Here is a 25,512-nt window from a genome sequence, read left to right as displayed (position 1 = left end):
ATCAGATGGGTCTCTTGAAAAAGGACCAAATCTGGAGAGTAGGCAGGTAACTGAGATAGTATTCATCTGCCTTTTGATGGGATTAATAAAACCCTTTACATACCAGGATAAGACTCTGAATGAAACATTCAACAATTAAATATGAAACTACATGATCATCAATATAAAAAGGTATAGGGCAAAAAGTATGAAATAGAAGAAATCATCCAAGAAAACCAAGCTAGAGATAAGAAAAGGAAAAAGGAACGGAACCGAAGAAAGGAAGGAAAAAGGAAAAATAACAGGTAAAACAAGAAAAGACGGTACATGTCAAGAAAAGAACTGCCATCTGAAATACGTACCTTGAAAGGGATGAGCAGAACAGTGGGGTGGTGACCCAAAAATGAAAACAGCACAACTGACAAGGAGCAACGCACCACAGTGGAGGACAACAAAGAATGGCCAGAAAACAAACACATGTGGAAACATCCTGTGTAAGAAAAAGACTTGCACCGACCATACCAGTTGTTTTTTTGCTTTCACCGCACTTAGGATTTTTAATAGATCTGTTGTTAGAAATAGGGTTCTCTAGTTGGTAATAGTTTGCACCTTTGTCCAAATAGGGACCCTTCCTTCGAGTCAGGATAAGGGGTATACACTAGTGAAATAACCTCTGCTCACACCCTTGGTAGCTTCGCACGAGCAGTCAGGCTTATCTCAGAGGCAGTGTGTAAAGCATTTGCACATTACCAACAGTAATACAGTGAATACACTACAAAAGGACACCACGCCAGTTTTAGAAAAATAACCAATATTTATCTGTGCAAACAAGACCAAAACGATAAAAGACCAACATACAGTAATCAAAAAATGCACTTTGCAAGAATAACTTTCAAAATGCAGTTCCTTAAAGCCAATAGCTCCGTCCGGGGCTACCGCAGTGCTGAAAACAACGGAATCCAATAGTTCAGGCTGACTGAATTCGTGCGGACTGGTGTTAGTGTCAGCAGACTCGTAAACCGTACCTTTGGTTCCGGCCGACAGCGTTGGAGTGGGCCGGTCGTGTCAACCGTTGCAATGTGAAGCATAGCGGTGCGGCATGCGGTGCCCTCAAGATGCGAGGCAGGCAATGGGTCAGTGACGGCCGTCCAGCGGCGTCGGTGAGACGAGGACTGCGGTGCGGAGTGAGGTGGTGCTGACAGGTCACGGTGCAAGGGAAAGTGCCGGTTGATGGGAGCTGGCCTTGATTGCAGTGTGGGACGGGGCAGCGGGTCGTGTGACTTTACGAGCGGTGCCTCCAAACCATGGTGCGGTCACGAGTGTCAAGGTCAGCGTGCAGTAATGTCATCGGTGAGACCTGGGCGGCAGAGTGAAGCAAGGCGTTGCATAACACGGTGCCCACAGGTCGCGGTGCATCATCGGTGAGACCAGGGTTGCGGTACGAAGTGCGACGGTGCCCTCCTTCAGGACACTGAATCCGCAGCGGTGTCAGTGACAGTGTTGGCTGCTTTACCCCACTGTGGCAACTGAAACCCACAGTTCCAGAGGTGATACCCAAAGGTAATTGAAGTCTTGCTGTCCCTGAGACTTCTTGAACAGGAGGCAAGCTCTATTTCAAGGCCTTGGAGATATTTAGCGACAAGTGAAGAAAGTTCAGTCCAGTCCTTTTACTGCCCAAGGCAGAAGCAGCAACTGCAGGCCAACCCAACAAATCAACAACACTGCAAAGGGGCCGTACTCCTGGCAGTTCTTCCAGCTCTTCTTCTTGGCAGGTTCCTTGATCCAAGTGAGTTCTAAAGTTCTAGGGTCTGGGCCCCAATATTTATACTCAGTTTCTCTTTGTTCTGTTGCTCAGTCCAAAGCAGTACTATCCTCTCTGGCCCAGCTTCCTGGCAGGAGGTAGAGGCAGCATTGTCACATCTTCAGTGCGCATCCTTCCGCTGGGGCCCTTTCCTCCTTCTGGGGTTTTTTCTTGTCCTTTCTTCATATTGGGGCGACAGGCACACTGCATGTTGGGGGGGCTGTTCGGGCTCACGCAGGGGTGCAGGGAGGGGGGAGTTTTGTTGGGGTTGATGGGGGGGGGGGTTGGGGTTTGTTTGTTTGTTTCACAAGGCGGGGTAATATTTTTTTGCTGTGCTATTATGATTGTGCTCCCCGGGAGGGGGATATTTTGTGCTGGGAGGGATGGGGGGTAGGGGACTGAGACTTCTTTCCTGGAATGTGAATGGGCTGGGGGACAGGATAAAGCGGGGGGTAGTCCTGCAGTTCTTGAAACGTATTTCGCCTGACATTGTGTTCTTGCAGGAAACGCACCTCATAGGGAACTCTTTTCATGCCATGAACAGACGAGGATATCGCCTCCTGGCCCATTCTGGTTTCACCTCTGGCTCGAGGGGAGTGGGCATCTTAGTCAGGACCTCTCTCCCGCTGGTGGTGGATGAGGTGCTCCACGACGACAGAGGGCGCTACACTGCACTGGTGGGGAGGTGGGAGGGTAGATTGATTTCGCTGGTCGCGGTCTACGTGCCGCCGGGCCTGCAGACGGCCACCTTTGCTGATTTGGGGCGCCTGCTACTTGGGCTTCCGGGGGGGGTTTTGGTCTTGGGGGGGGATTTTAACGCAGTGGTTTCCGGAGTTGAAGATCGACACCCCCCTAGGGACCTCCCTCGGGCCCAGAACTGGCTGGGGGGCTTTCTGGATACCCTGGGACTGATAGACTGCTGGCGGTTGAAACACCCTGGACCGGCGCAATACACCTTCCACTCTGGGGCCCACGGTAGTCTTTCGAGGCTTGACTATATGCTAGTGCCTGCGGCCCAAGCTGGGATGATTGGGGAAGTGCGACACTTGGCACGCGGTATATCTGATCACTCCCCTCTTTTGCTACACCTAGATATCGCCTTGGGGGCGGAGGGGAGGGTGGCGCCGATCAACCCCTGGTACCTACGAAACCCCACGATCCGTGCAGACCTGGTTAAGTCTTTGGAACACTATTTTAATGATAATGTGGGGTCGGTGTCTTCCGCCGTCTCCCTTTGGGAGGCCTTTAAGACGGTGCTCCGGGGCTAGGCCCTATCTCTCATTTCCCACACCCAAAAATGCGAGGCGCAGGAGGTTGTTCGGCTAGAAAATGAGATCACCGAGTTGGAGAGTGATTTGGAGCAAGGTGTTACGGATGACAGATTGCATGTGCTGGAGCTCAAGCAGGCCGACTATAAGGCGCCGGTTACTGAATCTGCTAGGAGTATGGGCAGGGAGCAACAGGGGCGGTTGTATGATATGGGTGATAAGGCAGGGAAGTTGATTGCCTGGTTGGATAAGAAGGAGAGAGCGAGTCGAGTGGTGCCGGAGATTAAGAGGGTGGATGGTGTGCGTGTGACGGACCCCGGTGACATTGTTGATTGCTTTGCGGAGTATTTTCACGGGGTCTACTCTCCGGTCTCAGAGCGATCGGAGGAAGACTCTCGACTGCTGCTTCGAGATATTACTCTGCCTTCCCTATCTGATGAGGATAAAGTATTGATGGATGCGGCCCTATCGCCAGATGAGATTGCTTTGGCCATTCGCTCCATTGCCTCGGGTAAGGCCATGGGTCCTAATGGACTTCCCATCGAATTGTATAAGCTGCGCCCAGATGCGATTGCCCCGTATCTCCGGGACATGTTCCTTGAGGCTCAGGCGGCGGGCTCCCTCCCTTCTGACCAACGTCTTGCTACTATTGTTGTTATCCATAAGGAAGGGAAGCCGCGGGATCGGTGTACCTCTTACAGGCCTATCTCTTTGTTAAACGCGGAGCCCAAAATCCTCGCAAGGTACTGGCCAATCGTCTGATCCGGGTTGTGGGCGACCTGATTCATCAGGATCAATCCGATTTTATACCCCATCGCAATACCGCTTTGAACCTGCGGCGATTGCATGGCGTCCTTGCTCGCGCCCCATTCATTCATGAGCCGGCCATCTTGGCGTCCTTGGACGCTACCATGGCGTTCGACACCTTAGAATGGCCATATATTTGGGCGGCGTTGGCAAAGTTTGGGTTTGGCCCGGGGTTTATCGGTTGGGTGAAATTGCTTTATGACAACCCACTGGCACAGGTAGTGGTCAACGGACGGGTGTCGGCTCCCTTTGTTTTGGGTAGGGGCACCCGACAGGGATGTCCACTGTCGCCTCTTCTCTTTGCGCTTTGCTTGGAGCCCCTTGCGGAATGGCTGCGGTGGCACCCCTCGATACGTGGCCTTAGATGGACGCCGGAATACGAGGATCGTGTTTCCCTATATGCGGACGATATCCTCTTGTATCTTGCATCTCCGCGTAAATCGCTCATTGTATTGGTGGATGTGTTGAGCTCCTTTGGTCGCAACTCCGGATTGGTAATTAACTGGGCTAAGTCTTGTGTATACGTTCTCTCCGGGGAGGCCCCCCCCTTCCGCAGGGGTGCCCTATCCAGATTGCGGAGTCGGGGTTCACGTATTTGGGTATCTTTATAACCCTGGATCCGGTGGCCCGGTATGAACGGAATCTTCTCCCCCCCCTTCAGCGCCTAAGGGCGGATGTGGCGGGTTGGCGGCGGCTGCCGCTCTCGCCGCTCGGCCGGGCAGCATTGTTCAAAATGATGTCGCTACCACGTTTTTTGTACGCCCTGCAGAATACTATGGACGTAGTGCCGGCCCGTTATTTTCGGGAGGTGGAGTGTCTCCAGCGTCGATTGTTTTGGGATGGGCGGCCGTGGATTGCTCTTGCTAAACTGACCCTACCGTGGTATGACGGGGGGGTCGCCCTCCCTTACATTAAGCGATATTACTGGGCCTCCCAGTTGGCTGCCGTCAATCACGGGATGTATGGCCCTGCGTTGAACCCGGCTTTTGAGATGGACAAATTGCTACTGCCAGGCGGAGACTATAATCGGGCACTATATTCGGGGTCCCTTGATGCGCGGTTGACGGGCCCGACGCGGGTCGCGGTGCAGGTGTGGCATGCAGCAAATGCGGCGATGGGGTGGAGGGATCGCTTGACTCGGGCTACGCCATTGTACACGTCCCAGCGTTTGGGTTGTCTGTATACTACGAAAGGCTTCGAGAAGTGGGATACGATTGGTATCAGCACGGTAGGGGATCTCTGGACGAAAGGGAAATTTAAGACGTTCGACATGCTGAAAACGGAATACCAGTTGAATGATAGGGAATACTATCGGTATGTTCAAGTTCATCATGCCTTGTGTTCCGTGTTTTCAGACGTGGCGGCTATTCCGGAGCATTCCCCGTTGGAAGACAGAGTATTGGACGGTTATGTGCCGGACAGCACCATTTCGTTGATCTATAAAAAGCTTATCAATGATCGAATGGGTTTGCTGGCCTCATTGCGGGAGACATGGATTGCAGACGGTATAGAACTGGACGACGAGGATTGGGTGTCAGCGGTGGCCTCCCCGAAAGAGGTGGCTATCCCGGCCCGATTGCGGTTCGTCCAGCTTAAGATACTGCATAGAGTGTACGTCACGGGGCCTGGCCTGATGCGTATGGGGTATTCGGTGGATGGTTTGTGTAAGCGAGGCTGTGGGCTACTGGGGACTTTTCTCCATATCTTGTGGGAGTGTCCGGAGGTGACTCGGTTTTGGTGCAGAGTGCATGCGGTGTTAGAAGAAGTCACGCATGTTGCCTTGTTGCCGGAGGCACGTAGATGCTTGCTGAATGTCTGGGAGCCGACTGATTACAATGCGACGCAGACGCAATGGGTGACTCTAGGCTATATGATAGCGAAGCGTGACATCGCACAACTGTGGGGCTCCCAGAGGCCACCAACGGTCTCCGAGTGGAAGGAACACATGGACTGGTGTATGTTTAGAGAGAAAACGGTGTATGTGGCGAGAGGCAAGCCTGGGAAGTGGATTAAGGTGTGGGGTCCCTGGAACTCCTATCGTGGAGGTATTCGCGCCCCGCCCCAGACGCGTGAGATGGACGCCGCTCTGTCTCCCTAGCCCCCGCATTCCTGTATGCTCCTGCGACATGCGACTTTGTCGCTTCTGCCTTGCCCCCCTCCCCCCCCTCTGTCTACCCGGGTTGGTTTACTCCCTCGATACGAGGAGCACGTTTCTGCCATTAACCTCCTCTGGCTTGTGAGTTTGATGTTTTCTGTTTTTCAAAAATATGAAACCTTTCCTGTTTGTTTAGGGACTGCGGCTGTGGCTGACTGCGATGATTAGCACTTTAGTAACTCTTTTGCTGCTTCATTGATGTGCATGTTAAGTCGTGCCTATGTTTACACTGCGTTTAGCGGCCGGCCTGTTGGTTGTAGGCCCATACCTGTATCTTTTCGGAATTGTAATAAAGGTTTTTTTAAAAAAAAAAAGAAAAAAAAAAGGGCTCTATTTTGCTAACTCTGTTGTGGCCTCCTTTCGTGGTGTATTTTCTCTGTGTTACTGTTTGAAATGTTGCACAAATACTTTACACATTACTTCTGAGTTAGCCCCGACTGCTCTGTGCAAAGCTACCTGACGGTTGAGCACAGGTTAATTTAGGGTTTGCTTGTGACTTCACTCTGTGAAGAACTGCAATTGCTGCTTGAGAAGGCTTTTACCCTCCTCATCCAGTAACCCAATTTCTTACAATGCCCAACCATATAAACCAAATAAAGGAAGGCAGGCACAATTTCACCATTTCTGTCATAGAAGGATCCTTCACTGTGCCATTGGTATTGGTGAGTTTCTGATAGCTATTGATTATTCTAAGTGGCCATTATTGCCATTTTGACAACTATGGCACAGTGAATATCTGCCTTTATCTTTGTTTTTTTGTATCTGATCATTCATCCTATGGGTGGTCCTTGCAGAGATCAAAACATAGTATCTTGAAATGGTAGTGCCGGAACCCCATTTGAGGCAGAGATAATGTTTGTGTGCAGGGAGAATTGGCAGATGGAAGGATGTGTACAGGAGATCTAGGAACACCATCCAGTCCTGTCAATTGAGATGTAAGAGGACTTGAACTTGTCATGCCAAACAAAGTGATTCAAGTGTCCCAGGCCTAAAATAGGGACCAACAAGAAATGCGAATAAAATCCTGCACATGTCCTTCAAAGTCACAACCTGTATAATCCTTGTGCACTACAAAGTGACACCTTCCCCCTTAATATCCAGGCATGTGTTGTGGGAGTATTCCTTGCAGGAGATAGACAGTTTGAAGCAGTGAACAAAAAGGGAAGGGTATAGTCCTTCCCAAGAATGCTGGAGTACCAAGAAGTCTATTGTGATGGTCTCTCAATTGGGCAGAAAATGAGAGATCCCCTGTGATCATAAGCTGAGGGTTGAGATGGTCTGAATCAAAGAAGTTTTGAAGAGGCAGATTCAGTGGAAGATAGGAGAGACTGGAGCTGCTGCTGTTATTGGCATCCCTTAGGTCTACCTCTCTCTCAAAAGGAATGGTAGTTGTAAGGTACTGGGGTATAAGTTGAGAGGGGTGGAATCTCCACTCAAATAATAAACACAGTCCTTGTCAGGGTGAACTACAAAAAGTCACTAAATTAACCTGTGTGTAACCCTCTTCTAGCTTGGCACAAAAGCAGTCAGGCTTAACTTAGAAGCAATGTGTACAGTGTTGATACAGCACACAAACAGTAATAAAGTGAAAACACCACACAAGAAAAATCCCACAACACTTTAGAAAACTAGAGTAAAAGTTAATACATTGCTTGACACCAAAACGACAAAATCCAATCAGTAGAGTTTGGTAAAGTTGAGGTTGACCGGGATGGAGTGTGTGTCAGATACATGAGGTGGGTTGGGCTTGGTCTTGACTTACCTTTGGACGTAAAAGAAATTTCAAAAGGTTCTTGAGAAGGTAGAGTCTCAGTGGGGCAAGGCACCAGGCTGTATCGGAGAATGAGTCATCGATAACAGGGAGCAGCTTGACAATGTCTCGGTGAAGCCGTCAAGAAGAGTGGGAAAAGCTCAGAGTGGGAGAAGCTGGATATTCGCGCCAAGGAGGTCGTCGTCGTCGATGGGGTGCTGGCAGTCTTTGAGCCTGGTGAAGATTTCAACCTTCAGACTTAGACGTTTTTCTGGAGCTCAGATTCACCCAGTGGAATGAGATTGCAAGCTGTAGCCGAAAAAGGGCACCACTAGTTGCTGGGAGCCTGAAGTTGATTTGCTGCTACGTAGAAGAACATCGCGGGACCTGGAGCAAATTCAGTCCTACTGGCGATGCACTTTTGTCAGCCCCACACATCGGGTCAAAGACCTGAGGGGGCACGAGGGGGCACGACTTGTGGGAAGGATCCACCCCAGCAGGGACCAGCAGCAGCAGGAAAGTAGTTTCAGGACCACTGGAGCTTTTTGTGTCCTTGTAACTCACACAGAAAGCCATCCAGCTAATCCCTGGAGTCACTTTGGTGGTCCTGGGTTCAAGTAGCAGGTCCAGACTTGTTTCCTCAGACTGCAGGTTGGGATAGGAAGGGACTGGGAATTCTTTCCTTGAAAGCTCTTTTGGCGGCCTTTTGAGAACTCAGCTGTTTTACTTTTGTCCCCCCTATGAATGATTCCCACTCACCACATACACTTTTTATGACACTGACTCTGAGCCAGCGGTCCAACTCCTTGGCTAGCTCCTTAGGGCTAGTGAGCTTGCTATCTATCAGGTGTTGGTGTGGCTCTGGAAAAAAATGACTGAACATCTGCTCTCTGGTAAAAACATTTATAGCTACTCATGAGTGTTTATTTCACTATCCTTCACACAACCATTCAATGCCTTACTAAAATACTCAACAAAATACACTCAAAACTTGTGAGGCAGGTCCTGGCTGTCTGCGAACTTCAATCTACACTTCTGAAGGGTGTGTCCATATTTCCTGATAAGGGCTGCCTTAATCAGTGGGTATTTCATTTTGTCAACCTTCCGTATGGCTAGCAAAGACTCCTTTCCTTCTGTGGGTAAGAGGCCTCCAAAGACTGGTTCCCCAATCTCCCTCAGGGACCCTGTGAATTTTTACGGCTACCTTGTAAGCCTAAAATCACTTATCAATGTCATTCCCTACTATAAAGCTAGGCACCAAGCCTTAAGGTATGCGGGCTACCCTTTCTTCATGAGACACTGGAAAGTCGCTGACATTTTTTCAAGACCCTGTGGGTTGTTTAGCTTTGAGGGCCAGCTCTTTCAGACTCACTTCATGGGCTAACAGAAGTTTCTATTCCCTCAAGGTCCTGTCAGCTTGCTTCTCTGCTGAGGCCCTCAGAGCTTAAGCCCTTTTCTCCTCCAGAGCCAATTTCCTTTCCTCTAGCTGTGACCTGGTCAGTTACAGCTTGCGCTGCCTCTTAACTTGACTGTCCTCTAGCAGGGGACATGTCATAGGATGAAACACAACTCCCTGCCATGGTGTGTGTCCTCACTTCTGTGGACAAGTGGTCCACTTTCTCAGGTTGCTGCAGCTCAGGGCCTTTGGCCAGACCATTGTCTTCGTCATCCACAACCTCCAAGTCCACCTCCTCAGCTTCGGTGGTATCCTGTGCCTGCTCCTCTGTTGCAGCCTGGATCCTCCTGACCTCATCAAATGCTCTGAGGGTTATTTGAAAGTCCACTTTGGTGGCCCTCTTCCCCACATACAGCCCTCTTTACCCAATCAAAAAGTGTGAGTGAGTGATTTTGGGCGAATTCCTTTATGGACGCAAAGTAAAACCAAGCATTTGCAAAGCCAATAGGTCTCGCCTTAGGTATCTATTGACTTTGACAATGGTTTTGGCTGTTTTTTACAGCACCGCTGATGCTGCACAACACGGTGGCTGGGCAGGTAAAGCAACACAGATGGGGAAACCAACACAAATGGTAGGAGGGCAGGCAGGAAGGGAAAGCTACACAGATCAAACCAAGATGGCTGGGGATATCAGCATAGAATAAAGCAACATGGCGTGCAGGTGGGGAAGCTATACTGAAGGTGGGATGAAGGAACACTGAGGGTGGGGGTAATGTAAAAGAGGGAGAACAACATGGACAAGAGAGTGCAACAAGGAGCGCATGACAGAGGGAGAGAAGCAAAGGGTGGAAGAGCAAAATAGAGAGCGGTTTGACCGTGAATTACACAGGGAAGAAAGAGCAATAAGGAGCGCGTGGGGCAGAGAAGTAAATGAGAGAGATAGCAATAAGGACCCCGGGTAAGGTGTGGAGAGAAGCACATGAGAAAGACAGCTGGAAAACACATGCATCCTCACAAACTGCTTCAGGTAAAAGAAAAGAATAGTTTGCTAATAATCTGCAGTGCAAGGTATAAAATCCAGCCAATCAGAGAGAAGGCATAGGGCCTGTGCTCCATAGAGGGCCACGAAAGATTGATAGGCTGCAACATAAAAATCCCATTAAATAAGAAGCAAAGAAATGAGAGTGAAGATGAAGCCAACCAATGGTAAGCAGTGCATTAGCTGTAAGCCCAGGTATGCTCTCGGTAAACTCACTACAGGTCTTTTGCAACCTGATATCTGTGCTGTGTGGTAGTCCTGACCTAACAGCACAAAAAAGTGTCCAATTTACATTTTCCATCTGACCCTGGATGTGGCCACGAGTGTTTCCAAGCTCAGCTGCATAAGCACACTTTGATGTGCCTATAGTTCATACATATAAGTTGGAAAGTCTATGAGTTAATGCATTAATTGTAAACAGCACATGTCAGAAACAGAGAAAGGCAATCCTGGCTGACTATTTCCAGCTTGTACTGTCTTCATTCCATGAATTAATTTGTAAAAAATCTGAGTTATGTGTAGAAACTTGAGACACCTCAAACTCAAAGACCCCAAGAACTCAAGTCAGCGCAGCTCTGAGTGATATGGCCCCTGAGGTTTTGTTTACCCACAGAATGATGCAAACATAGCATATTATGTGGCTCAGGGCAGCTTTGCAAAACTTTATTGTTGCCATCTTATGTACTATAAAATTATTCAGTAGGGCAGGACACATACAATCTAGCAATATTGTGTGCGAATATCCTTCTGGCAAAATCAGGGTGCCTTCTTTTTGTTGTTGCTAAAAACAGTTTCACGTTCATATGTTGAGCTCCGGGTTTATCTGGGGCCCAACGGCATAATTTGCTGATAAAAAAAGTCTTAACAGCAACTGCTGTATTAATAAAACATTTACCGCTATTGTAGTGGCCTGTGCGCACCACACAATTTGTTAAACAGAATGTTTTGGTCTGGTTTTTTTCACAGAATCACCTTCAAGACTGGGGCTAAAGTATGCCTAGATTATAATTCGAAAACAGTCCGCGCAGCAATTGACGGTGTTCTAAAACGAAGGTATGTTTCCCATAGATTAGAAATGCTGAGTAGCATCATAGATTGTCTATTTCTTATTTTTTCTCATTCATTGCCATGCTTAAATTGATTTTAAATCAATCAATCAATCAATTAGGGTTCTTGCAAAGCGTGATTAATCACCTGTAAGGATCTCATGGTGTTGGGGGGGGGGGGGGGGGGGGGTGGTTCTGCAGTTCAGTCGAAGAGCTAGGTCTTGAGGTCCTTCCTGAATTCAGACAGTGTTGGTGATTGCCTGGGATGCAGAGGTGGGGAGTTCCAGGTCTTTGCAGCGAGAAGGAGAAGGATCTTTCTCCAGCCGAGGTCTTGCGGGTCCGTGGGAAAGTGGCCGGGACCAGATGGGCAGAGTGGAGATGTCTGGTCGGTTGAGGTATTCAGGTTTAGTATTGTGGAGGACTTTGTAGGTGTGTGTGAGGAGCTTGGAGATGATTCTTTTGTTGATCGGAAGCCAGTGAAGGTTTCTCAGGTGACTGGAGATGTGGCTTCAGTAGGGGATGTCCAGGATAAGGCTGATTGAGGTGTTCTGAATGCGTTCTAACTTTTCTTTTGGAGGTTTTGGGTTGTGCAGGCATAGAGTGTGTTGGCGTAGTGGAGCTTGCTGCTGATGAGCGCCTTGGTGACCCTTCTCCTCTTTTCAGTGAGGATCCATATGAAGATCTTTCAGAGGAGGCAGAGTGTGTGGAAGCAGGAGGACAATACTGCATTGATTTCAAAGTGTCCAATCAAAGATTTGTTGTAATCATTGGCATGTTTTGGTAATCAAAGGTATAATTGTGGTCATCATTGGCGTTTTAGCAGCCCTGACATAAGGCACCCTCTTTGACATGTAGTGGCCATTAGTAGAATTATTCTAGCCACTCCTGGCATAATGGTGTGCCTGACATAAAGGTGGACATGCATGGGCTATGTAGGCATTCTTGACATTGTGGAGCCCATGAATAGCTTACATTCCTATCAATGTTTTATTGGATTTCCTCATAGACAACAAATTTAGCTATTACAACTTGCAGATTCCAGCTTCACGTCATATAGAATACCATTTCTATTTGGGGTACCTTCTGGGATGGTTTTTCAATGCAAGTAAAAACTAAAACTCAATAACAGTGGACCACACATACCATTGTAATAATGGTCAGTGGTCCAACATTGGTGCATATGAATTCAAATGTATTTAGGCTTAATAGCATATGGCTTAGGCATGTAAAAAAACAGTATCAAAACCATAATTAATTCAGCCCATAGTCTTATTCAAAGTGAGGCAATCCCAGATCATCTTCAGTCTATGGAAGTAAAAGTTTGCTTAAGGCTGCCCTTTGACTTACCCCATCCCAGAGTAGAACTAAGAACATTTGCAACAAGTGAAACATGCTCACAGAAGGCACCAGCACCAAATGTATGAAGAAGTAGACCAATCGGGGCACCCAGCTGATTATGGATAATGGGAGACATCTCCAGAAGCCAACACAGCCCTTTAGTGCTGATATGATATTCAGCACATTACCCTCATCTATGTCCAGGTCAAGTTGATATATATTTATACCAAGATACCTGAGGGCATATTAGACAAGATGCCGGGAAAGTGCGCTCTATTACATGGAATGTGCTGCCCCCAGGGCAGCCTTGAATTTGTGCTACCTCTGGGGCAGCAATACGGAGCTTTAAAGCCGCTCTGTGTTTTCACAGTGCAGCCCGCCAGCACTTTGAAGGGGGATTAGAGATCCCCTTGCAGGAAGGTGCAGTCAGTGACTGCACCCTCCTGCAAGGGGATGTCTGGGGGTCCATAGGACCCTCTTTCCCCCTCCAGAGGGATGGTCTCAGGGGGCACACTGACAGTCCACCACCTTTTAGGTGGCGCATTGTCAGTGCACCTCCTAAGAGCTTCATTGCCTCTGCACCCGCATCTGTAATACGGCGTGGGCGCAGAGGCAAAGGGATTCCCTCATTTGTATGGGACATTATGTACCTAAATGTTGGTTCTTGTAGGGTTTCTTAAAACATCTGTGACAGTATGCAGGTAAGGAGCCTACCCCAGTTAGCAGTAAGTAACAAGGAACAGTGATCAGCCAATGCCCTACCTAGTCATTCTACATTAGAGGATTTGTGAGTCCTGTCTATCATAGTGAAGATATAATCAATCCTGCTGCACTGGGGAATAATAGGAGTACTACATGTTAGTACCTGTTAGCAGGGTGTGTATTCTGTTAGGCATCATGCAAATTCCATCTTTCTGCCCACTCCCTAAACTCTCAGGCTCATTTAGCCACAGAGGACCCCAGGAAGTGAGGTGAAAGGACCTATCCAGTTCTGTGTGATACACAGAATTGAAATCACCTCAACATATTATTGGGACCACTATTTCCTTTAAGGTGTGCGCAAGCACCTCTGTGCTCCCGTGCGTACAGTGCCGTGTGTGTGGGGCGCACACAAACCCCCGAGAGCGTTCGCGCCGCCACTTTCAACAGGCGAGAGGTGCAAAAAACAGGCATTTCTTGCTTGCAGAGGAAGAGGCAGCCTGTGGGCTCAAGGAGGGAGCACGTCATTTCTTTTGTTTTCTAGAGTGCGGCTGTGGGGCACATTGTGAGCTTTTGTTTAAGTATTCATGTTGATTGCAGCGCCCGTCACGAGCTGCTATTAACAAGAAAGCACACAATCTACCCTGCAGCAAAGCTTTAGTAACAGAAGAAATGCAGCACCAAACACAACGTGTGCTTTCAGAATCACCTGAAAGCACATGCTGTGTTTGTAGACTTGCTGTATTTCTTTTCTTAATAGAATTGGTCTGCGGGGTGATTGTGTGCTTTGTTTTCAAAGTTTTCATGTTAACTGCAGCTCATAAAAAGCCCTGCGATTAACATGAAAACTTTAAAAAAGGCACACAGTCACACCGCAGCTGTGCTCTATTAAGAAAAGAAATGCAGCAAGCCTACAAACACGTCATGTGCTTTCAGGTGATTCTGAAAGCACACGCCGTGTTTGTAGACTTTCTGCATTTTCTTTTCTTAATAAAGCACAGCTGCAGAGTGATTTCATGCTGCCAAGGTTTCAGATTGCTATGTGTGACATTTTCATAATTTCAGTGTAATTATGAGTGATGTTTCATCTACTGTAAATTTCACTTTCTCCCAAGCAAAATCAAGCAATAAAAATACATATAAATATTAGAAATTACACCCCATCTTTGCAAAGATTGTTAGCATATATACCACATTACGCTGCAGCTTTTTTTTTGCTTCATAATTTTTTCCACCATTGCTGCATAATTCCAGTGGCCCCAAAGCAGACAGCACATGTTAAAAGTGCTTGTGCATGAAGCAGAGAGACTGTGAAGTTTGTGAACTTAGTTACAGCTACTACTGCTGAAATAAGGCCAACAGAGGGACCAATGGGAATCCGCGTTTACAACTCTGTAAACACAACATGGTAGTTTACAACGCAGTCGTTACAACGATTGCATTGTTATCACGCGTGCCATTACATCACAAGTCGTAACAACGAGTTGCTGTGGGGGGCGTGCAACACCAGGGAATGTGTTGGATTTAACATCCAACACCTTTCCTGCTGTTGCACAATCTGGAGTAGGAATAGTAATTAATACTATTCCTAAGTCCAGCGCGCCCCCTACAGCAAGTCATTGATACGACTTGCGATGTAATGGCACCCGTGGTAACAACACGGTTGTTGTAACGACCGGATTGTAAACTACCGCGTTGTGAATGCACACATTGTAACATGCTATATTTGGGACCAATGGGTGAGGCGGCCTGGCCTCAAGGGCAGGGCCGGCTTTAGCGCTGGTGTAGCCCTGTGCTACACTGTTTGTTGGTGACCCCCAATGACTCCCCCGCCACTGATTCCCTCACTACCAACCTTAGACAGTGCCCCTCAAGTCTCTATAACCACACTATTGCTCAGATGCATTTAAGTTGATTTACAGAACCACTGATACCAGTGTAGGATGTCAGAGCACTTTACATTACACTCATTACACAGAGGCAATTAATGATATGTGTGTAAATCTCTGTATAGAAAATGTTACCTAAGGCAAAGGACTACAAGGTGTAGGAGACAAATGACATCCATATTAGTAGGCATTATAGTTTAATAGTGTCTGGTCTTGAGAAACACAAACTCTGAATTTAGAATGTAATACCATGGTTGGTTGTTCTCTTTAATAATCAGAATTGATTTCTATTCAAATGAACCCTTTTTGCAACATTAGGATAACCAGGCTGGGGAAAAAACATGCAGCTCTTCGATGACAGTTAATAGCTCACTGTTCTGAGTTAGGATTTTGACTTATAAACTGCAAGTAACAAAAGGATCTCACTGACAAAAGCAGTAACCCACTGACCTATTAACATTATGTGCACTTTGTGATCTGAATGGTACATGTTCTTTGCAGCAGGTAAATTAACCCTCTGCGCTACCTTTCCATGAGTCAAAACTTCCACTTGACAAAACTCCATCTCTCTCTCTAGCAAGAACACTAACCACCGGCGTTAACATGACATTTTTATTGTTGCTTAAAATTGCTTGAGGCCACGAAGGAGGCAGCACGTGCTTTTAGAAACATAATATACTTGCAAACATGACACCCCACCCGAAGTCAGTGCCCGGTGTGATCACAACGCCATAGCGCCACCCTGCTCAAGGGTCCTGTGACCTCAGTGACAGAGTCACTGTCGCGCTAGGGTATGCTGCTTCGTAGGTCTGCTTGCAAGACTGGAGGTGAACTTCAGTATGGATTGTGGTTAACAGGCCTCTAAGGTTAACCCACAATTGCCACTGGTACGGTCTACATGCTGGTGCTAAGATACCAGGGCTTCTAAGGTCCAGCGGGGTCTTCTAAGGTCAAGCAAGGGAATGTGCTCCCTCAGGAGAGTGGTCTGGTGGACTGGTCATGAAGGCTGAACCTGGTTCCCCAGTTCCAAATTCAGCAGCTCTTACCATAGTGCCACATCCTCTCCTCCACTGAACACCATACGGCCCCACTGAGAGAAATTCGCAATGCCTTCAGCTACAACCCAATTGTGCCCCGCTATAAACAACTGGATGCGAGTCAATTCAAATCACGCATTAGACGAGAGTAATATGCTACCTAAAAAAACAAGCATTTGCAATGAAATTGGTCTCGCCTTTGGGATCTTATATGTATTTGGCTATGCAGCACATTAGCCTGGGTGCTGAAACATCTACTGTTCTTTAACATGGAGGGAAAGTAAGCACCAAACTGCGTGACAACCCAGGGATGGGAACACATGGAGAGAAATATTGCCTTTCAGCGGGAAATCGTATAGTCCAAGCTCTGTTTTTAACATAAAATCAGGGCCTTTGGTGGTCATATCACTGAAAATACAAGATTTGAAAAAAATATTTAAGTCTACGGGTGCTAGTGGTGTTATATTTCATATTGGTAGCCTAATATAGGTCCAGGGAACATGGAACACTTTCCCTACATCATCTCCCATTATTTCATATGAACGATCCTTCTAAGGACATAACTCCAAATAAGGACAGAATGCCTTATAGGGACATCACGCCTTATAAGGACTGCAGCCTTTTATGGACTAAACCTTTCATCTAGTTCAATGCCGAGGGTGGGTTTTTCCTAATCGATATTGCTAAGACGTCATCCTTAGCACAAATGAATAATTGATGAGTACACTCTACATGGGGTATACTTCACCTCTCCCATCGACGCAGAAGGTTTAATCTCCAACGTCATCCTCATACTGAACAATGGGTAACACACATACATAGACTGTATAAATACAGCACCTCTTGCAATCAGAAGGCAGGAGGGAACCGAGACTTCGAGGCCGACACACTGACCAGAGACGCTGCAGCTCCCGCATGCCATCGCTCCAGCTGACAGTGGTCTGACTATCCCTTGCAGGGAGTCCAGCTCAAGTCCAGGACGAAGTCCCACACTCTCACTATTCAGGTATGGGGGTTCCACTCAATCCTAGCGGGATTCTTGGCTCTTAGACGCTTAGGCTTAGGCTCTGTAGCACCTGCTCACATGCTAGGTAAACTTATGTACATCTAGACAGGCATTTTAGGAGTACGCACTTTATCTTATAAATGCATTTCATATTCATGTATGTGTTCATGAGTATTGAAAAATGGTAGAACAATACTATTCCTTTTTATTCACTGTAAGCAAGCACGAGTGACTGGGTGAAAAGTAATATATTGTTTCCACGAGTCTGAGGTTATTGTGTTCTGAGGTTGCCAAAATACTAATCTCTCTGATAGCAGGAGATTCTAGTGGCACTGCGAGCTAGCTAATGCAAACCATAGGCTAACATATGCAGCAGGGGTGTACGGGGTCAGTCTGCCACCAGACTCACAGTATATGTTATCCGTAAACAGCGTAGGTCCTGCATGACAGGGTACTATTGGGACTACACTACAGTGGAAGACAATTTCTATGGACTGGAATCTAGAGAATGCTAAAGTGATTCTGGTATTTTACTGACCTCTGCTGGTCGTTTTTTATCAAGAAAGTTAAATAGAGGCAGTTGCCGGCAAAAATTAAAAAGGAAAATCCCTCAGCAGAAAGCAATTCTGGTATTTTACTGACCTCTGTTGGTCAGCAGGTCTGCTGGTCGTTTTCTATCAAGACAGTTAAATAGAGGCTGTTGAACGGAAAAAAAAGTCCCTAAGCGGAAGCAGACACGTCCTAGGGCTGATCTCCGGAGCCCACAAAGTACATACACATATAAGTATATAATAAGTATATACTAAAGTGACAACATCCAGGAGAAAGCAAACACTCATAGGGAAAGCAAGTTTAAGTAAAGCATGTGAAATGTCAACAGGAACAACATGGTTACCTTAACGCTTTTACACTCATTATTCAGAAATAAGTGAGTGATTTTGCCAGCTGCAGAGCAGAAGTGGACACTGTCCTTGTCTTCTCTGGGCAAGAAGGAAGAGACAGAGTCCTTTTCCTTCTCTACCCACCCCACCCGAACTGCCATGAACGCCGAGCCATATCTGTGGGCATTGGCTATTTCTGCTGTTCTGCGATGCATGTTTAAAATAAAAAATCACGGGAACGGAATCCATTAAATTAAAGAAGTAGGGGCACGCAGTGCCCTGCCGATCCCGCCCACTTCGACCACTGCATGTGTGGTGCTTTTTGGAAGCCAGCAGACTACTTTGAGGGTTAATGATCGTCTTGCGATTAGAATGGCTGAGCTAGAGTGCATGAGGGGAATCAACATGATTGGACAGAGTCACTGCAAACAAATGTATGCGATTGAAGTCAGAAAAGAAGGGAATCAGATGGACATGGTTTGTTCAGCAGTAAGGGGAGAAAAACCCCAGCAGAGCTGTTTTTTCATTCTATTGCTGAAAGATGTTAAATTCCCTTCTATGTGCATTATGCAGAGTATTGTAATGAAAGCTCTACTTTTTACTCTTGGGTTCCTGAATCACGTACACGTGGAATTACCATTCCCTTTCCCTGAAAACCTAATTCTTGACCCCAGAAATGATGTGCCCTCAGCAGCAGCTACTGTGTGACAAGGCAGTAAGACTGCGGTGCTCCATCTTTGGGGAGAAGGTGGTAGCTGAGGTAAGGGTTGGGTAACAAACTGAATCTCATGAAGTCCATTTTCCAAGAAAAAATACAGCAGGCAAGACCTGCCCCAGGGATCACCCACGTGATGGCTGGTACCCCCAGAGTTGACTCACAAAAATGCTGGTTGGGGCACGGCTAATTGATCTGTTAAACTCTGGCCTACCTGCTCAGCGCTGTTCATGAATATTCTATCTCTGACACATAGCATTTTGAAGGTGCAGTTGCATGCTCATATATGTTAGACAATTTTAGCGTGCTGGTGCTGCCTCATTGGCAGTGCGCCTCACTTGCAGTATTGTCAGAGGGGCGCTAAAATGCATGACTAATGCATTTCAATTCAGTGATGTCTACACCAGCATTAAAATGTGTTAGTCTAAAGCCTGATGCGGCCCTACCCTAACCCAACCCTGAAACTGTGAAAAATAAAATTATAATAACTAAGTTATTATATTTTTATTTAGGCGTGCTCAAAGAGAGCATTTGTTAAAGTTTTCATGTTAATCGCAGCACCAGTCATGAGCTGCAATTAACATGAAAAATTTTACAAATGCACACAATCACCCCGTTGCCCAGCTCGATTAAGAAATTGAATGCAGCAGCATAGCTGCCAAGGTTTCAAATTGCTATGTAGGATAGTTTCAAACCTGCCTTAACACCGTTCACGTGGATCTGTATGTTTGGAAATGCACCGTCTTTTCACTTTTTCAAGCAAAAGTTTGGAGTGATATTTGGCGCTGTACCCACATGCGCGGTCTGGTTACTGGCACACATAGCCTTGGTTGCAGCGCACATAGACCTTACACTGCCGCACACAGCGGAAAAAAGATAAGAGGGAACTTTGATTGGGACTGATAGATCTAAGCCTTATCTTCCATCAAATTAGTCAGATAATTGTAGGTGCTGCATTTGGTGGGTAAGACAGAGCAGCAGGAGGGAATTACCATTCAATCTACCTGAAAGTAGGACGTACCTGCCTTCTTGATCAAACAACTGAAGAGTTGCAGGAAAACGGAACACCTGACCTTCCCCACATGAGACCCCACTGGCGTAAGATGAGTACTGAGTGCCATATACCTGCCACCTCCTTCTTTTCTCTGGCTGATGTTTTTGTCTCTCCCCATATGTTTGTCCTGCAGCAGGACCAAATGTATACCTCTATGCCATAGCGCATATATCCAATGCTGCCAGGGCAGTCCTGTCATACCCCTTGTTCCAATTAAGCAATTTATGGTGCTTTAATTTCAGAATAGTCATTTTATGTGTAATGAGGTATATGTATTTCAGGCATGCTCCAACTGCACCAGGTGTAAGTAAAGAATAGCAGGGCCGTCTGGGGCAACTCAGCGGAGTCTCTAATGTTCTGCCTCAATCTCAGCATGCACCCCCCTCTCACAGCATCAGAGGTATCAATAGAACAGCCAAACAACCAACACTGTGTGGACAACACTATATACCCGCCCCCCCCTCCCAGGTCACTGCTACACAGAGCTCCACCCAACATACCCTGCAAATTACTAATAAAGGAAAGCCATACAAAAAAGGGTAATAATAAGGAAAGAAGAAATACAGCTAAGAAACAGCTACCAGTGAGGAGTCAACATCAGCAATATCAGAAGACAAGACAGGTAAACAATACATGGAGTGGAACATGAGCCCATCATCCCAACTGATCAACACTTTAAAAACAGTGGCTATTCTACCATTCGAAGCCCAGATCCACAAGCTACTCCTTGTATAAGGACGGTCTTGCCATACTGCTTCTCATACTTGGCTGATCGTGGACACCCTTGTTTTAACAGCAGTCATCTCAAACAAAATCGTGGCCATCACTGAGTAGGAATCTCATCATGTGATAGTGATACATTGGCATGTTCACCTGTAGGACATAATCTGTCCATGTGGGAGTAGTACAACAGAGTACTAGATGGAAATATATATCTGATATTTAGGGACCACATTAGTATTTACTACAAATTAAAATCTGACATTGCAGCATGACATAGTATTTAATCATGGCAATGGTATGCTTTGGTTGGGTGAAACTGATATAATTTACCCAAAATTAATGTTTGTATTTAATAGCAAAATGTACCTTTTTCAAAATGTAAACCTAATTCCCAGGATCAAAATGATTCCATTAAAAATATAATCAAAGCTGATATTTGTGTAGTAAATCATGCTGAACTTGCGAGACTCAATCCTGATGTTGGTTGCCTGGTGCCAGATGGCACTTGCTGCGAAATATGCTACTTCCTGAGCCTCATACAGGTAGTTCATCATCTATTCTGGTAAAGCCTTTGATAAGGTTTCTTACCTCAGTGTTAGCTCAGTGTCCTCAGTCTGCAGATTCTTCCTAGGTCTGCTTGCATGGCCTCGCATTGTGAAATCCGTGTGACTTTGAAGGTTACAGCTTTACCTCCTCCAAGTAGATTATCAGCCATAAGGCTGAGTGCAGATGCATGTTAACCAGATTCATCTCTGCTTCTGGAAAAAGAGCATCACCTAAGCATCTTTGGGGCATATCAGCAAGGGCCGGCGATAATTATCGCTAAGCGCACTTAGCGCTAGGATAGTTATCAACGGCTATCGTGGAATTTTATCGCTGAGATAGCGTGCTATCAGCAACGCTTATCTCAAAAGCGATAAAATTCCTCACGCTAACAGCCAAAAGTGAGATTATCGCTGGAAATCCAGCGATAATCTCACACATTTTGGCGTTAGCTTGCTGATAAGACAGGGCATACTTAGCCATTATATCCACCTTACATTGGATATAATGGCTAAGTCAGGGTGAAAGCAGGCGTAAGGAAAGTAGTGTTAACGGTGGTTAGCGCTACTTTTCTTATCGCTATGCCTGTTAGCGATTCCCTTGATAATTGGAGAAAGGTCGGTTAGCGACATTTCTCCAGTTATTTTGGAACGGAACGCCCACTTTGCATCTCATTAGATATGCAAAGGTGGGTGTTATGGGAAAGGGAGCTAAAGCAAGGAATCACACGTTAGCGTGACCTTGCTGATTAAGCGATAAAATTATCGCCGCTTTTCGTCCGAAAACGGACGCTAAAGCGGCGATAATATTTTTATCGCCAGCTTGCTGATATGCCCCTTAATTCTTATTCGAAAAGCTGAGCATCAACAATTGTGAGAAACTGATGTGCCTCATTTACGTCTTATGCAATACAGTATGGGCCAAGCCATCTTGAAGTGTAAATGAAGCGTGCTATGTAATGAAATATCTTTTCATTCTTTTACAAGTATTCTGTTCATTTAATGATATCCCACTCTTCTATCATTTCACAGGCTCTTTCGGAAAGACTGACTTGGAAAAAGTGCAAAAGGACATTACAGGGCAAGGCGTACCTGAATATTTTCTGTATTTTGTTATATTGCCCTGTAAACAATGTACAGTTGTACTCTTTTGAAGGCGTTGTAATTCTGCATCTTTTTACGTGATTTTGGAATTCATTAAAATATGAAGTGTAATGTCTGTTTCTAAATCAGAGGTGGGCAAGACACTGAAAAAACCGAGCCAGATGACTGGTTCTGGTTCTGCCCGAAGTCCTCTTGAACGTTGTGCCCAGAACCATGTGGTCTAGTGGCTACAGCTGCCAACCATGCAGCATAGGGCAACAGGTTTGAATCCCAGCCTTGGCTCTAGAATCCTGTAAATACTGGCATATTTCCCTGTTCTGAAAAAACTGTGTTATGTAGGCTTTGTCTATTGTGAACTGCTCTTAAGTCCTTGGCCAAGATTTGAATTGTGTGTAATTGGCAAAAATGAAGAGTGAATTATGTCTGTCACTCACACTCTAATCTCATTCTCCAATAATTAAAGGAAAAGTATTAGTTTTGAAGTCAGAAAGAGATACCCATCTAGTGGCTGAAATGCATAAATGTAAAATTGTAAAATCTATGTCTCCCTGCTTGACCTAATTTTAAAGTTCTTTGCAATTATTTTATTTCACCAAGCCTGCTTTTTGGTCCTTATCACGTATGAGAGCACCTTCAAATATGGGAGTGCAGGGTGTGGACTTTTTAAAAGCGTCTCTTGCGTATTTGATTTAATAGTCTATAACGTTGCTCCATCTGAACATAAGCCCCATCTATGGTGCACATGAACTCCACCTTGCCTCTTAGTTTACTTGTGGCGTTGTCATCAGGGTGGAGGCAGGAACATTTCTCAGCTCCAGTTTAAAACCTCTCACTTTTAATAAATACTTCTCAAATATTCTGATGCCCTAAAGATTATTTAGTGTAAAAGCAATACACTATTTTGAAGACACCTTATCATATTCTAACATGGTCTTTGCTGCATGACTGCTATGCAACATATTTTCAAGACTTACCTTGAACACTGGCTCTTCGAGCCAGAGCTGACCCTTGCCTCAGCTCTGACTTGGTTCTCCTTGTTAATTTGTCATATCACCCTCCTCGATTCTATATATACAAATCTGTTATGAATAAATTAAAACAGAAGTTCATCGGATGTGTAAAATCACTTCCTTTTTCTAAACACCCGCATGCTCTAAAACACCTACAGAGGTGCATATAAAAACATTTATACACAATAAAAAAATTCACACACAAGCAAACACACAGTTGAACGCATATGGACAGAGTCTGGGAAACGTATACATACATGTATACGCATGTTCAAACATCAGCACCAAATTACAGTCTTTATGGAGCATATTTATAATAAAATGTTCTAACATGGAGCTGTGCCAAATTTGGCAGCGCCACGATCCGACATTTTTAAAATGCAGGGATGCGCCTTATTCACAAGAATATGGCGCACCCCTTAGCGCTGGTGCAAAAAAAGCTGCCTAGCACCAGCGCAGACACCCTGCTGCCATGTTGAAAGGGCTGTTTATATGCAGGAAGGGACACCTTCCTGCACATAAACAATTATTAATGGTGATTTGCACCTTCTATGTGTGCTGCAGAATGCAACACACATGGAAAGTGCAAAAAACCATGAGAAATTAATAATTTCTCCATTTATCGCCATTCTAACACATGTTATTCTTGGCGTTAGTTTTTGGCACAGCCTCAGCATTGTAAATCTGGGGCAGCTTCACAAAGCAATGGGTGTTGTGGTAGAATGCCCACAGCAACACCCATTGCACGGCCCTTTGAGGACTGAGGAGGAAAGGGACGTATTGACAAGTTGGTGTTATGCTACGCAAAGTGGCTTAGAGCCACCTTGAACAAATGGAAAATGACGCTGCGCCACCGCAGTGTAAAAGAAATAATGCTCCGGTGGGGCCGAGTGCTTGTAAATATGCCCCTTAGTACCAAGGGGTAATATCTGCTGACCTTCGTATATGAGGAACTGGTTCGAATCTTGGCCTCTGCTCAACATCCTGTGAGTCTGGCAAATCGCTTAATCTCCATGTGCCTAAAAAGACAAAAAATGTAAAGCTACTCTAGCTCTTTTGTAAATCTTTCTATTGCCCCTAGACCATGTTTACTCCATTAAAACAATTGTTTACTCTATTAAAACAATAAATCCTGATGCTGAAGCCAACAAGATCCATGCCCACACATATGCCAAGCATCTGTTACCCAAGATGGTCCTGTTGTCTGTTATCAATATTTCTGAATTGAATTCTCTCCCTTGCTAATCAGAGTGAATGAAATCCCACTATGCAGGGCATACCCAGAGTGTTCTCCCCGTGTCATATACCCCCTGGGTGTAGGTTGCCCATGCAGAGATCCCTATCTCAGATTACAAACACTTTCAAGCATAACTTTGGGCTACGGAGAAGAGTGCTAACCTCCAAAAAGGGCTTCAACGTCCCGTCTAGGGTTCTGAACACCATGTACATGCAATTACAATACAAAACAATACTCTCATAACAAAGCAATGAAAAAAGTCATAGGCAGGGTCGGACTGGACAAAAAAATAGGCCCGAGCACCAAAATAAAAGGGGCATACATTAGTGTATAGCTAAAAAAATGGGTCATATACGGGAAATAAACAGTAAAAAACTGGCACATTTGGACATAAAACCATCCTAAAATGCTAGAAAACTGTCCCACACACTCATCTGTCAGACCAGCCCCTCTGGCACTGACTGATAGGCTAGTCCGACCCTGGTTATAGTTTCTGATCGTCACTTTGACAACTTTTAAGGTTGCTTGACTGAACCTTACAGTGCTCGTAAATGTGATTATGCTTGCCATTGTCCTCTACTTTGCTTCACGCTGTTTTATTATGTCTAAATTATGATTTGCTGCTTTCACATAATTGTGTGTACTCCTTTTATGATGATTAAACACTGTTCAAGTATATTTTGATGTCAGTTTGAATATTAAATTTGGATTTAACAATCTATGATATGCCCCAGGTTTTTATTTTCACACGTTTAACTACAGTGACATAATGTATAAATACATTAAGAATCTTAATGTAGTGAATGTGCAAACCTCTTTTAACAGCTCCAGGCGATGCCAGAGACCTGAATGCATCTGACCACCAAAGAGCTTGTCACCAATCATAAAGTCGAAGATAAACTTTCCAGACATTATACAAAGTTTCTCCTCTGGTCCTGGGTTGACATGTCACTCTGTCCATTGTTAGGAATGTGGCAAAGCACCCTACCACATACATACAGGAGTGTGGAATCCTGAAAAGTACAGAACTGGTGCA

General features: G+C 45.7%; 2 protein-coding genes across 12 annotated transcripts in view; one reads left to right on the top strand and one right to left on the bottom strand.

Moving 5' to 3' along the window:
• The window catches only part of LOC146861837 (C-X-C motif chemokine 11-1-like), a 64,639-nt gene extending 39,444 nt beyond the window's left edge, over positions 1–25,195 (top strand). Inside the window, exons 3-4 of the mRNA XM_085640988.1 lie at positions 11,162–11,248; positions 22,158–25,195. Of these exons, the coding sequence (XP_085497114.1) occupies positions 11,162–11,248; positions 22,158–22,176 (106 nt within the window). The 3' untranslated portion in view covers positions 22,177–25,195. The remainder of the gene's footprint in view (positions 1–11,161; positions 11,249–22,157) is intronic.
• LOC146861836 (endogenous retrovirus group PABLB member 1 Env polyprotein-like) overlaps positions 1–25,512 on the bottom strand; it is a 406,860-nt gene that overhangs the window by 341,972 nt on the left and 39,376 nt on the right. For 4 of the 11 annotated variants that reach the window (XR_014978055.1, XR_014978056.1, XM_085640984.1 and 1 more), the window contains one exon: positions 23,204–23,308. The exons of 6 other annotated variants lie outside the window; for them this stretch is intronic. The gene's annotated coding sequence lies outside the window, so the exon portion shown is untranslated. Of the gene's footprint in view, positions 1–23,203; positions 25,191–25,512 lie in introns of those variants that run through there. One more of the 11 variants, XM_085640986.1, reaches the window with a different exon arrangement.

Source organism: Triturus cristatus, chromosome 2_2 (genome assembly GCF_964204655.1).
Source record: "Triturus cristatus chromosome 2_2, aTriCri1.1, whole genome shotgun sequence".
Taxonomy (NCBI): Eukaryota; Metazoa; Chordata; class Amphibia; order Caudata; family Salamandridae; genus Triturus; species Triturus cristatus.
Note: the sequence above shows the minus strand (reverse complement) of the source record. Positions and strands in the feature narration are given on the sequence as shown.